The 14911-nt window shown below is 48.2% G+C and overlaps 1 protein-coding gene across 1 annotated transcript in view; it reads left to right on the forward strand.

Annotated features, from left to right (window-relative positions):
- Nucleotides 1–14911, forward strand: part of LOC135546640 (roundabout homolog 1-like) — a 326986-nt gene that overhangs the window by 215423 nt on the left and 96652 nt on the right. The window contains 2 exon segments of the mRNA XM_064975229.1: nt 7959–7967; nt 13740–13864. Of these exon segments, the coding sequence (XP_064831301.1) occupies nt 7959–7967; nt 13740–13864 (134 nt within the window).

The following is a 14911-nucleotide window of genomic DNA, read 5'->3' on the forward strand; positions in this document are numbered from 1 at the left end:
CCTGTATTAGAGGAAGCATGAGTGATGAGGTGAGACCCTGTATTAGAGGAAGCATGAGGGATGAAGTGAGACCCTGTATTAGAGGAAGCATGCTGGATGAGGTGAGACATGGTATTAGAGGAAGCATGCAGGATGAGGTTAGACCCTGTATTAGAGGAAGCATGCAGGATGAGGTGAGACCCTGTATTAGAGGAAGCATGAAGGATGAGGTGAGACCCTGTATTAGAGGAAGCATGAGGGATGAGGTGAGACCCTGTATTATAGAGGAAGCATGCATGATGAGGTGAGACCCTTTATTAGAGGAAGCATGAGGGATGAGGTGAGACCCTGTATTAGAGGAAGCATTCAGGATGAGGTGAGACCCTGTATTAGAGGAAGCATGAGGGGTGAGGTGAGACCCTGTATTAGAGGAAGGATGAGGGATGAGGTGAGACCCTGTATTAGAGGAAGCATGCAGGATGAGGTGAGACCCTGTATTAGAGGAAGCATGAGGGATGAGGTGAGACCCTGTATTAGAGGAATCATGCAGGATGAGGTGAGACCCTGTATTAGAGGAAGCATGCAGGATGAGGTGAGACCCTGTATTAGAGGAAGCATGAGGGATGAGGTGAGACCCTGTATTAGAGGAAGCATGCAGGATGAGGTGAGACCCTGTATTAGAGGAAGCGTGAGGGATGAGGTGAGACCCTGTATTAGAGGAAGCATGCAGGATGAGGTGAGACCCTGTATTAGAGGAAGCATGAGGGATGACGTGAGACCCTGTATTAGAGAAAGGATGAGGGATGAGGTGAGACCCTGTATTAGAGGAAGCATGCAGGATGAGGTGAGACCCTGTATTAGAGGAAGCATGAGGGATGAGGTGAGACCCTGTATTAGAGGAAGCATGCAGGATGAGGTGAGACCCTGTATTAGAGGAAGCATGAGGGATGACGTGAGACCCTGTATTAGAGAAAGGATGAGGGATGAGGTGAGACCCTGTATTAGAGGAAGCATGAGGGATGACGTGAGACCCTGTATTAGAGAAAGGATGAGGGATGAGGTGAGACCCTGTATTAGAGGAAGAATGCATGATGCATCAAAGACTTTTTGCCACTTAATAACTAAAGGAGGCGTTTACCTCCTCATGCTAGGGAGGTGGAGGAGGAGGGTGATGGGGAGAGGGAGAAGGAGAAGGAGAGAGGATTTTGTCATGTCATATTGCTTCCGGTATGATGCTTGTCAGGAGAGCAAGCACATTAAATGACTGATCTGTCATATGTGTTATCGATTTAAAAATTATTATGATTGTCTTGTCAGATCACAGGGGATGACAGGAAGGAGGGAAGGAACCCAAAGGGAGAGATTAAGGCACAAATAACATGTTTATTTACAAAAACATTCAGGACAGGAAGGCTGCTAATGCTTTGAGTACGATTTCTTCGACACTTGCCACTGGTTTAATGTCATTTCAGTGGTAGTGAATTGTTGGCTCAGACGGTGTATTACACTGGAGTAAATGAGATATTCTGCTCCTATTTGGAATTAATGTCAACATTCTGAGAATTCAAAGCTCTGCCAGTAACTCCCAGATGAGGGTACTGAAGCCACATTTAAGTTCTCGGGCTTGGATCGGGTTTAGATCGGACTTGGATCGAGAAGGAAAGTTCACAAGGTCACAGTATTGCGACCTGAAGCTGGAAACATGATTCAATATTTTATTGATCACAATATGTTATGTGAACAGTATATTCATTTGAATCGTTTTTGGTTGAATCAAACGTATTATACTGATTTATCATGACTCTAAAGTGAAATCTTAAAATAGTTATATGCTGGTTTGTTTGGCTCATTCATTCCAGAAAGGACAGATAGTGTTTTTGTTCTTCACAACTCTCATGGCCAGATCCTCAGTGAACAATGGCAGCATTGTACCGTGTGCCAGGGGATATTTTTCTTTCTCACTGCTCTGCTCTCATTACTAACTTAATCAGTGAATTATTGTTTTCACATGTGTTTGCCTGTCTGTAACACCCCCTCTGAACTTATAAACACGTTAAGTCAAATATTCAATTTATTGACGTAAGAAACACATGAATGGCCACACCATGGGCTTGGTTAAATAAAGGTGATATAAAACTACAGACATCCTGGGAATATATATTAGGAATATATTGGGAATATATTAATAACCAGTCAAATAAAGCAGGGAAGCAATGGGCTTCCCTCCGCTGGTCATTTTGACATAACTTGTGATTTATTTGTGGAATGGAAGCCCCTAGAGTGGTTTGACTAACAACTCATGGATAGGGACTGGAATGGAAGCCCCTAGAGTGGTTTGACTAACAACCCATGGAAAGGGACTGGAATGGAAGCCCCTAGAGTGGTTTGACTAACAACCCATGGATATAGACTGGAATGGAAGCCCCTAGAGTGGTTTGACTAACAACCCATGGATAGGGACTGGAATGGAAGCCCCTAGAGTGGTTTGACTAATAACCCATTGAAAGGGACTGGAAAGGAGTAGAAGCCCCTAGAGTGGTTTGACTAATAATCCATGGATAGGGACTGGAATGGAAGCCCCTAGAGTGGTTTGACTAACAACCCATGGATAGGGACTGGAATGGAAGCCCCTAGAGTGGTTTGACTAATTTGACTAGAAGCCCCTAGAACTAATAATCCATGGATAGGGACTGGAATGGAAGCCCCTAGAGTGGTTTGACTAACAACCCATGGAAAGGGACTGAAAAGGATTAGAAGCCCCTAGAGTGGTTTGACTAATAACCCATGGATAGGGACTGGTATGGAAGCCCCTAGAGTGGTTTGACTAACAACCCATGGAAAGGGACTGGAAAGGAGTAGAAGCCCCTAGAGTGGTTTCACTAATAACCCATGGATAGGGACTGGTATGGAAGCCCCTAGAGTGGTTAGATTAACAAACCATGGAAAGGGACTGGAAAGGAGTAGAAGCCCCTAGAGTGATTCGACTAATAACCCATGGAAAGGGACTGGAATGGAAGCCCCTAGAGTGATTTGACAAACAACCCATGGATAGGGACTGGAATGGAAGCCCCTAGAGTGGTTTGACTAACTACCCATGGAGAGGGACTGGAATGGATGCCCCTAGAGTGGTTTGACCAACAACCCATGGATAGGGACTGGAAAGGAGTGGAAGCCCCTAGAGTGGTTTGACTAACAGCCCATGGATAGGGACATGAAGAAAGTGGTTTTACTAATAACCATGGATGGAATGGAAGCCCCTAGAGTGGTTTGACTAACAACCCATGGATAGGGACTGGAATGGAAGCCCCTAGAGTGGTTTGACTAACAACCCATGGATAGGGACTGGAATGGAAGCCCCTAGAGTGGTTTGACTAACAACCCATGGATAGGGACTGGATTTGACTAACAACCCAATGGAAGCCCCTAGAGTGGTTTGACTAATAACCCATTGAAAGGGACTGGAAAGGAGTAGAAGCCTAGAGTGATTTGACTAGAGTGGTTTGACTAATAACCCATGGATAGGGACTGGTATGGAAGCCCCTAGAGTGGTTTGACTAACAACCCATGGAAATGGACTGGAAAGGAGTAGAAGCCCCTAGAGTGGTTTGACTAATAACCCATGGATAGGGACTGGTATGGAAGCCCCTGGAGTGGTTTGACTAACTACCCATGGAAAGGGGAAAGTAGAAGCCCTAGAGTGGTTTGACTAATAACCCATGGAAACTGGGGACTAGAGTGGTTTGACTAACAACCCATGGATAGGGACTGGAATGGAAGCCCCTAGAGTGGTTTGACTAATAACCCATTGAAAGGGATGGAATAGGGACATGGATAGGGGTATGGAAGCCCCTAGAGTGGTTTGATTAACAAACCATGGAAAGGGACTGGAATGGAGTAGAAGCCCCTAGAGTGGTTTGACTAACTAACCATGGAAAGGGACATGGAAAGTGGTTTGACTAATAACTGGATAGAGACTGGAAGCCCCTAGAGTGGTTTGACTAACAACCCATGGATAGGGACTGGAATGGAAGCCCCTAGAGTGGTTTGACTAACTACCCATGGAGGGACTGGAAGAGTAGAACTAGAGTGGTTTCACTAATAACCCATGGATAGGGACTGGATGGAAGCCCCTAGAGTGGTTTGATTAACAACATGGAAAGGGACTGGAATGGAGTAGAACCCAGTGGTTTGATGGAAAGGGACTGGAAAGGAGTGGAAGCCCCTAGAGTGGTTTGACTAGTGGTTTGACTAACAACATGGATAGGGACTGGAATGGAAGCCCAGTGGTTTGGATAGGGACTGGAATGGATGCCCCTAGAGTGGTTTGACCAGCAACATATGGATAGGGACTGGAAAGGAGTGGAAGCCCCTTGAGTGATTTGACTAACAACCCATGGATAGGGACTGGAAAATAGTGGAAGTCCCTAAAGTGGTTTGACTAACAGCCCATGGAAAAGGACAGGAATGGAAGTCCCTAGAGTGGTTTGACTAACAACCCATGGATATTGACTGGAAAGGAGTGGAAGCCCCTTGAGTGATTTGACTAACAACCCATGGATAGGGACTGGAAAGGAGTAGAAGCCCCTAGAGTGGTTTGACTAATAACCCATGGATAGGGACTGGTATGGAAGCCCCTAGAGTGGTTTGACTAACAACCCATGGAAAGGGACTGGAAAGGAGTAGAAGCCCCTAGAGTGGTTTCACTAATAACCCATGGAAAGGGACTGGAAAGGAGTAGAAGCCCCTAGAGTGATTTGTCTAACAACCCATGGAAAGGGACTGGAAAGGAGTAGAAGCCCCTTGAGTGATTTGACTAACAACCCATGGAAAGGGACTGGAAAGGAGTAGAAGCCCCTGGAGTGGTTTGACTAACTACCCATGGAAAGGGACTGGAATGGAGTAGAAGCCCCTGGAGTGGTTTGACTAATAACCCATGGATAGGGACTGATATGGAAGCCCCTTGAGTGGTTTGACTAACAACCCATGGAAAGGGACTGGTATGGAAGCCCCTAGAGTGGTTTGACTAACTACCCATGGAAAGGGACTAGAATGGAAGCCCCTAGAGTGATTTGACTAATAACCCATGGATAGGGACTGGAAAGGAAGCCCTTAAAGTGGTTCGACTAACTACCCATGGAAAGGGACTGGAAAGGAAGCCCTTAGAATGGTTTGACTAACTACCCATGGAAAGGGACTAGAATGGAAGCCCCTAGAGTGGTTTGACTAATAACCCATGGAAAGGAACTGGAATGGAGTAAAAGCCCCTTGAGTGATTTGACTAACAACACATGGATAGGGACTGGAAAGGAGTAGAAGCCCCTAGAGTGGTTTGACTAATAACCAATGGATAGGGACTGGTATGGAAGCCCCTAGAGTGGTTTGACTAACAACCCATGGAAAGGGACTGGAAAGGAGTAGAAGCCCCTAGAGTGGTTTGACTAATAGCCCATGGATAGGGACTGGTATGGAAGCCCCTAGAGTTGTTTGACTAACTGCCATGGAAAGGGACTAGAATGGAAGCCCCTAGAGTGATTTGACTAATAACCCATGGATAGGGACTGGAAAGGAAGCCCTTAGAGTGGTTTGACTAACTACCCATGGAAAGGGACTGGAATGGAAGCCCCTAGAGTGGTTTGACTAACAAACCATGGATAGGGACTGGAATGGAAGCCCCTAGAGTGGTTTGACGAACTACGCATGGATACGGACTGGAATGGAAGCCCCTAACAACCCATGGATAGGGACTGGAAAGGAGAGTGGTGACTAACAACCCATGGATAGGGACTGGAAAGGAGTGGAAGCCCCTTGAGTTTGACTAACAACCCATGGATAGGGACTGGAATGGAGTAGAAGCCCCTAGAGTGGTTTGACTAACAACCCGTGGATAGGGACTGGAATGGAAGCCCCCAGAGTAGTTTGACCAGAAACCCATGGAAAGGGACTGTAGAAATGGTTTCACTAAAACCCATGGAAAGGGACTGGAGAGGAGTAGAAGCCCCTTGAGTGATTTGTCTAACAACCCATGGAAAGGGACTGGAAAGAAGTAGAAGCCCCTTGAGTGGTTTGACTAACAACCTATGGAATAGGGACTGGAAAGGAGTGGAAGCCCCTAGAGTGGTTTGACTAACAGCCCATGGAAAGGGACTGGAAAGGATAGCCCCTGGAGTGGTTTGACTAATAACCCATGGATAGGGAATGGAAGCCCCTTGAGTGGTTTGACTAACAACCCATGGAAAGGGACTGGTATGGAATAGAGTGGTTTGACTAACTAACCATGGAAAGGGACTAGAATGGAAGCCCCTAGAGTGGTTTGACTAATAACCCATGGATAGGGACTGGAAAGGAAGCCCTGTTCGACTAACTACCCATGGAAAAGGACTGGAAAGGAAGCCCTTAGAATGGTTTGACTAACTACCCATGGAAAGGGACTAGAATGGAAGCCCCTAGAGTGGTTTGACTAATAACCCATGGAAAGGAACTGGAATGGAGTAAAAGTGGATTTGACTAACAACACATGGATAGGGACTGGAAAGGAGTAGAAGCCCCTAGAGTGGTTTGACTAATAACCAATGGATAGGGACTGGAATGGAAGCCCCTAGAGTGGTTTGACTAACAACCCATGGATAGGGACTGGTTTGACTAAAATGGATAGACTGGAATGGAAGCCCCTAGAGTGATTTGACTAATAACCCATGGATAGGGACTGGAAAGGAAGCCCTTAGAGTGGAAAGCCCCTGGAAAGGGAGTGGAATGGAACTAACAACCCATGGATACGGACTGGAATGGAAGCCCCTAGAGTGGTTTGACCAGCACCCATGGATAGGGACTGGAATGGAGTAGAAGCCCCTAGAGTGGTTTGACTAACAACCCGTGGATAGGGACTGGAATGGAAGCCCCCAGAGTGGTTTGACCAGAAACCCATGGAAAGGGACTGGAATGGAAAGCCCTAGAGTGGTTTGACTAACAACCCATATATATAGACTGGAATGGAAGCCCCTAGAGTGGTTTGACTAACAACCTATGGAAAGGGACAGGAATGGAAGTCCCTAGAGTGGTTTGACTAACAACCTATGGATAGGGACTGGAAAGGAGTGGAAGCCCCTAGAGTGGTTTGACTAACAGCCCATGGATAGGGACTGGTATGGAAGCCCCTGGAGTGGTTTGACTAACAACCCATGGATAGGGACTGGAAAGGAGTGGAAGTCCCTAGAGTGGTTTGACTAACAACCCATGGATAGGGACTGGAAAGGAGTGGAAGCCCCTAGAGTGGTTTGACTAACAGCCCATGGAAAGGGACAGGAATGAAAGTCCCTAGAGTGGTTTGACTAACAACCCATGGATAGGGACTGGAAAGGAGTGGAAGCCCCTAGAGTGGTTTGACTAACAACCCATGGATAGGGACTGGAAAGGAGTGGAAGCCCCTTGAGTGATTTGACTAACAACCCATGGATAGGGACTGGAAAGGAGTGGAAGCCCCTAGAGTGGTTTGACTAACAGCCATGGAAAGGGACAGGAATGGAAGTCCCTAGAGTGGTTTGACTAACAACCCATGGATAGGGACTGGAAAGGAGTGGAAGCCCCTAGAGTGGTTTGACTAACAACCCATGGATAGGGACTGGAAAGGAGTGGAAGCCCTTGACTGATTTGACTAACAACCCATGGATAGGGACTGGAAAGGAGTGGAAGCCCCTAAAGTGGTTTGACTAACAACCCATGGATAGGGACTGGAAAGGAGTGGAAGCCCCTAGAGTGATTTGAATAACAACCCATGGATAGGGACTGGAAAGTAGTGGAAGCCCCTAGAGTGGTTTGACTGACAACCCATGGAAAGGGACTGGAATGAGAAATACAAGCGCTGCCTAAACAACTGGAGAGAGTTAGCAAGGGAACCTACATCATCTAGCCACTCCAATGTGCACAGCAGAGCCTTCTCTTCATTAGCTGTTGGCATATTAATCAAGGATGCCCTCTGTTGTCAGTCATGAAGGGTACAATACATTAGACCCAGAATAAGCTGTTAGAAGCCAGGTCACACACATTCAGGACTCGTATTGCCAATTTCCACATCTCCTACATATAAATATCAACAGCATATCAATCTTTATCATGTTACAAATGTAACCAAATAGGGAGGTGTCTGTAGCAGGTGTCTGTGAGGATGTTGGTGTAGGGAGGTGTCTGTAAGGAGGTGTCTGTAAGGAGGTGTCTGTATGGAGGTGTCTGTAAGGAGGTGTCTGTAAGGAGGTGTCTGTATGGAGGTGTCTGTAGGGTGGTGCCTGTAGAGAGGTGTTTGTTGGGAGGTGTCTGTAGGGAGGTGTCTGTGGGGAGGTGTCTGTAGGGAGGTGTCTGTAAGGAGGTGTCTGTAGGGAGGTGTCTGTATGGAGGTGTCTGTAAGGAGGTGTCTGTGGGGAGGTGTCTGTAGGGAGGTGTCTGTAAGGAGGTGTCTGTGGGGAGGTGTCTGTGGGGAGGTGTCTGTAAGGAGGTGTCTGTAAGGAGGTGTCTGTGGGGAGGTGTCTGTATGGAGGTGTCTGTAGGGAGGTGTCTGTAAGGAGGTGTCTGTAGGGAGGTGTCTGTAAGGAGGTGTCTGTAAGGAGGTGTCTGTATGGAGGTGTCTGTACATTTACATTTACATTTAAGTCATTTAGCAGACGCTCTTATCCAGAGCGACTTACAAATTGGTGAATTCACCTTCTGACATCAGTGGAACAGCCACTTTACAATAGTGCATCTAAATCATTTATGGGGGGGTGGAGGATTGCTTTATCCTATCCTAGGTATTCCTTGAAGGGTGGGGTTTCAGGTGTCTGGAAGGTGGTGATTGACTCCGCTGTCCTGGCGTCGTGAGGGAGTTTGTTCCACCATTGGGGGGCCAGAGCAGCAAACAGTTTTGACTGGGCTGAGCGGGAACTTGTGGGGAGGTGTACTTCCTCAGTGGTAGGGAGGAGTCAGGCCAGAGGGTCTGGATGAACGCAGTGCCCTTGTTTGGGTGTAGGGCCTGATCAGAGCCTGGAGGGTCTGCGGTGGAGTTCCCCTCACAGCTCCGTAGGCAAGCACCATGGTCTTGTAGCGGATGCGAGCTTCAACTGGAAGCCAGTGGAGAGAGCGGAGGAGCGGGGTGACGTGAGAGAACTTGGGAAGGTTGAACACCAGACGGGCTGCGGCGTTCTGGATGAGTTGTAGGGGTTTAATGGCACAGGCAGGGAGCCCAGCCAACAGCGAGTTGCAGTAATCCAGACGGGAGATGACAAGGGGAGGGAGGTAGGGAGGTGTCTGTAAGGAGGTGTCTGTAAGGAGGTGTCTGTAAGGAGGTGTCTGTAAGGAGGTGTCTGTAGGGAGGTGTCTGTAGGGAGGTGTCTGTAAGGAGGTGTCTGTAGGGAGGTGTCTGTATGGAGGTGTCTGTAGGAGGTGTCTGTATGGAGGTGTCTGTAAGGAGGTGTCTGTAGGGAGGTGTCTGTAGGGAGGTGTCTGTAGGGGAGGTGTCTGTAGGGAGGTGTCTGTAAGGAGGTGTCTGTAGGGAGGTGTCTGTAGGGAGGTGTCTGTAAGGGAGGTGTCTGTATGGAGGTGTCTGAGGTGTCTGTATGGAGGTGTCTGTAGGGGAGGTGTCTGTAGGGAGGTGTCTGTGGGGAGGTGTCTGTATGGAGGTGTCTGTAGGGAGGTGTCTGTGGGGAGGTGTCTGTATGGAGGTGTCTGTAGGGAGGTGTCTGTAAGGAGGTGTCTGTAAGGAGGTGTCTGTGGGGAGGTGTCTGTGGGGAGGTGTCTGTAAGGAGGTGTCTGTAGGGAGGTGTCTGTGGGGAGGTGTCTGTAAGGAGGTGTCTGTAGGGAGGTGTCTGTAGGGAGGTGTCTGTAGGGAGGTGTCTGTGGGGAGGTGTCTGTAGGGAGGTGTCTGTAGGGAGGTGTCTGTAGGGAGGTGTCTGTAAGGAGGTGTCTGTATGGAGGTGTCTGTAGGAGGTGTCTGTGGGGAGGTGTCTGTGGGGAGGTGTCTGTGGGGAGGTGTCTGTATGGAGGTGTCTGTAGGGAGGTGTCTGTATGGAGGTGTCTGTAGGGAGGTGTCTGTGGGGATGTTGGTGTAGGGAGGTGTCTGTAAGGAGGTGTCTGTATGGAGGTGTCTGTAAGGAGGTGTCTGTATGGAGGTGTCTGTAGGGAGGTGTCTGTATGGAGGTGTCTGTATGGAGGTGTCTGTAAGGAGGTGTCTGTAGGGAGGTGTCTGTAGGGAGGTGTCTGTAGGGAGGTGTCTGTGGGGAGGTGTCTGTATGGAGGTGTCTGTAGGTGTCTGGGGAGGTGTCTGTGGGGAGGTGTCTGTAGGGAGGTGTCTGTGGGGAGGTGTCTGTAGGGAGGTGTCTGTAGGGAGGTGTCTGGTGTCTGTAGGGAGGTGTCTGTGGGGAGGTGTCTGTAGGGAGGTGTCTGTGGGGAGGTGTCTGTATGGAGGTGTCTGTATGGAGGTGTCTGTGGGGAGGTGTCTGTGGGGAGGTGTCTGTAAGGAGGTGTCTGTGGGGAGGTGTCTGTGGGGAGGTGTCTGTGGGGAGGTGTCTGTATGGAGGTGTCTGTATGGAGGTGTCTGTAGGGGAGGTGTCTGTGGGGGAGGTGTCTGTAGGGAGGTGTCTGTAGGGAGGTGTCTGTAAGGAGGTGTCTGTAAGGAGGTGTCTGGAGGTGTCTGTAGGGGAGGTGTCTGTAAGGAGGTGTCTGTATGGGAGGTGTCTGTAGGGAGGTGTCTGTGGAGGTGTCTGTAGGGAGGTGTCTGTGGGGAGGTGTCTGTAAGGAGGTGTCTGTAGGGAGGTGTCTGTAAGGAGGTGTCTGTATGGAGGTGTCTGTAGGGAGGTGTCTGTAAGGAGGTGTCTGTAGGGAGGTGTCTGTGGGGAGGTGTCTGTAAGGAGGTGTCTGTAAGGAGGTGTCTGTGGGGAGGTGTCTGTAAGGAGGTGTCTGTATGGAGGTGTCTGTAGGGAGGTGTCTGTAAGGAGGTGTCTGTAAGGAGGTGTCTGTGGGGAGGTGTCTGTAAGGAGGTGTCTTTAAGGAGGTGTCTGTAAGGAGGTGTCTGTAAGGAGGTGTCTGTAAGGAGGATTCTGTAAGATTCTGAAAGGAGGTGTCTGTAGGGATTTGTCTGTAGGGATTTTGGTGTGGGGAGGTGTCTGTAGGGAGGTGTCTGTAGGGTGGTGCCTGTAGAGAGGTGTTTGTTGGGAGATTGGTGTAGGGAGGTGTCTGTAGGGAGGTGTTTGATAGGAGGTGTCTGTAGGGAGGTGTCTGTAGAGAGGTGTCTGTGGGGAGGTGTCTGTATGGAGGTGTCTGTAGGGAGGTGTCTGTGGGGAGGTGTCTGTAGGGAGGTGTCTGTGGGGAGGTGTCTGTGGGGAGGTGTCTGTGGGGAGGTGTCTGTGGGGAGGTGTCTGTGGGGAGGTGTCTGTAGGGAGGTGTCTGTGGGGAGGTGTCTGTGGGGAGGTGTCTGTAGGGAGGTGTCTGTGGGGAGGTGTCTGTGGGGAGGTGTCTGTGGGGAGGTGTCTGTGGGGAGGTGTCTGTGGGGAGGTGTCTGTAGGGGAGGTGTCTGTGGGGAGGTGTCTGTGGGGAGGTGTCTGTGGGGAGGTGTCTGTGGGGAGGTGTCTGTGGGGAGGTGTCTGTGGGGAGGTGTCTGTAGGGAGGTGTCTGTAGGGAGGTGTCTGTAGGGAGGTGTCTGTGTCTGGGAGGTGTCTGTGGGGAGGTGTCTGTAGGGAGGTGTCTGTGGGGAGGTGTCTGTAGGGAGGTGTCTGTGGGGAGGTGTCTGTAGGGAGGTGTCTGTGGGGAGGTGTCTGTAGGGAGGTGTCTGTAAGGAGGTGTCTGTAGGGATTTGTCTGTAGAGAGGTGTCTGTGGGGAGGTGTGTGTGTGTGTGTGTGTGTGTGTGTGTGTGTGTGTGTGTGTGTGTGTGTGTGTGTGTGTGAGAGAGAGATTTCTTCTTGGTACGACACACAGATACACACCTTTTGAAGTGAGCCTTATCTGCATTTAAAGTCTGTGATAAGTGGGGGGAGGGGCGAGGGGAGTGTCATTACTCTGAGTGACAGCGTTTATGTTTCTGTGGGAGCCGTTGAGGCAGACAGATTAGATAAGGTGACTGATTGGCTGGGGAAGATTTATGGCCAGAGAGTGACAGTTAACATTCACCTTGTGGTTTTATAGCATGGTGGTCCATATGCAAGGCTGTACACTTAGAGGTTAGAGAGGGGCTGGTCCTCAGGAGACTAAAACCTCATTAGTCAAGAGATAGAGGAGAGGAGAGGAGAGGAGAGGAGAGGAGAGGCTCACCATCTTCTTTCAACCTGGTTGGAGAATAAACACTTTTCAACCTCTGTTTTGTTTTTCTTAAAATGATGTATTTGTTTAGTTGTTGATGTTTCTTTTCATATGTGCTCTTGAGGAAACATGGGTAAACACAGAGTCTTGGAACAGCGTCATGCAGAGAATACTGTTGGAAGTGCATGGATGTACAACGTGTTTGTTGTTGCTATTCATTGGTTTTCTGCATTATTTGGACATATGTAATGAGTCATCAATGTGCTTCCGTTCCCGCTGGACTGGCCCCACATGTCTCATATTCATTCAGTAACAATGACATGATTATTTTTACCCATGGAAAATCCTATTGTTTGCCTTCCTTCCTCATCATGTTATTGTATTTCATGGTGTTGTTTATGATTTATTCATTCATCTTTTGCCTTGTGTGTTGTTCTCTTGTCTTTCTGTTTCCTTTTAGTTGTGTCTGGTAAGTTGAAATGTTACCTGTCACCTATTCACCCTGACGCCATGACAGAAACAGGAAGCTGTCACAGCACCACCCCCTCCATCCTCCTCCCATCACCCTCCTCCCACCAATCAGCACTCATGTTTCAGTTGTCATGGACAACAGTGACAAAAGGACATTAATGGGTAACAATCTGCTCTATGGTCTGAGTAATCCAAGGTAAAACCAAATCATTTCATTATACTACCCCCCCCCCCTTGTTGTGTTGCTTTATGCATTACCAAATATCCCATCTTACCTATGGACAAATTGTGTCTGTATGCGGAGTGACAGGCTGCAGATTGCTTTTATGTATGTGATACCTGGCCCGTATCAGCGTTAAGAGTTCTTGGGGCGTAGTAATACTGTATTCTCCAGGCGTACGCACCCGCTGTCCTCTGAGATGAAGGTGTAAATCGCCCAGCCGGTGGCCCTCAGCATTCAGGCTGTGTCCCTCCACACAGGCCTATTAGCACAGTGAGGCCCGGTGTCACTGCAGGGCTCTGTGTGTGACATTGGGCGGTGACATAGCGCTTCACTCTGAAACAGTTTGTCATTAAGATGCATGGATATGCATCCTGGCTTGGCCTGGTCCTGGATGCTCCTATTGGAGGGTGTCAGCTTGGACAGATGGCTCATTTATCCCCCATTTCCATGTAAATGTTTTTGGTCTGTGTCCTTGCCCATGCTAATGCAGACACCCACAGGGGTTCACACTCCTGTTTTCTCTATTCATTAAACTGTTAATATATACACTACACAGCCTGCATTATGGAATGGACTGATTTTCAGTTTTGAATAATCTTCTGTCCACGCACCAGCAACGCCCAAAGTCTACTCTAAACAGAGACAGCCTGAATCCTTATCCAAGGCTCATTTAAATACAGAGGCCAGAACTGTTACATTCAAATTCCTTTGTTTTCCATTCAAATTAAACTGTAATGTCTAATATCACTGTCTGATGTTATTATGCGATGCTGTGTCAGTGTGTTAGTTAACAGCCCGCTGCCTGTCCCCTAGTGCCCCCTGTGTTTGTGGTGCGGCCCAGGAACCAGGTGGTGGCGGTGGGGAGGACCGTCACCTTCCAGTGTGAGGCAACAGGAAACCCTCAACCTGCTATCTTCTGGCAGAGAGAGGGCAGCCAGGTGAGAGGCTCTGGGGGACCTACAGTACACCATGAACCCAACATGAGCACATGTTGAGGAATGCTTATGGAACAAAAATGAAATACAAATAAGTAGTCAATCATAGTCATATCATAGTCTTCATTATTTTTTATGATAGTCCTATATGATTTATATACATGTTATGATTACACCTATAAAACCAGCCATACAATCAATGAACATCACTGACCTTCAAACTGATGCTCCAATTGGATGATTCCATTCTACTACCCTAATGGTCTTCCATAGCCTACTGTCTATATCTGATCTGTCTATATCTGCCCTGTCTCCTCTCTTCTCTGTCTATATCTGATCTGTCTATATCTGTCCTGTCTTCTCTCTTTATATCTGCCCTGTCTTCTCTATTCTCTGTCTATATATGCCCTGTCTTCTCTCTTCACTGTCTATATATGCCTCGTCTTCTCTCTTCTCTGTCTATATATACCCTGTCGTCTCTCTTCTCTGTCTATATCTGATCTGTCTATATCTGCCCTGTCTTCTATGTCTATATATGCCCTGTCTTCTCTCTTTTCTGTCTATATCTGCACTGTCTTCTCTCTTTATATCTGCCCTGTCTTCTCTCTTCTCTGTCTATATCTGCCCTGCCTTCTCTCTTTATATCTGCCCTGTCTTCTCTCTTCTCTGTCTATATCTGCCCTGTCTTCTCTCTTCTCTGTCTATATATGCCCTGTCTTCTCTCTTCTCTGTCTATATCTGCCCTGTCTTCTCTCTTTATATCTGCCATGTCTTCAATCTTCTCTGTCTATATCTGATCTGTCTATATCTGCCCTGTCTTCTCTCTTCTCTGTCTATATCTGATCTGTCTATATCTGCCCTGTCTTCTCTCTTCTGTCTATATCTGCCCTGTCTTCTCACTTCTCTGTCTATATCTGCCCTGTCTTCTCATTTCTCTGTCTATATCTGCCCTGTCTCCTCTCTTTATATCTGCCCTGTCTTCTCTCTTCTCTGTCTATCTGCCCTGTCTTCTCTCTTCTCTATCTATATATGCCCTGTCTTCTCTCATCT

Source organism: Oncorhynchus masou, chromosome 9 (assembly GCF_036934945.1).
Source record: "Oncorhynchus masou masou isolate Uvic2021 chromosome 9, UVic_Omas_1.1, whole genome shotgun sequence".
NCBI classification, from domain to species: Eukaryota; Metazoa; Chordata; class Actinopteri; order Salmoniformes; family Salmonidae; genus Oncorhynchus; species Oncorhynchus masou.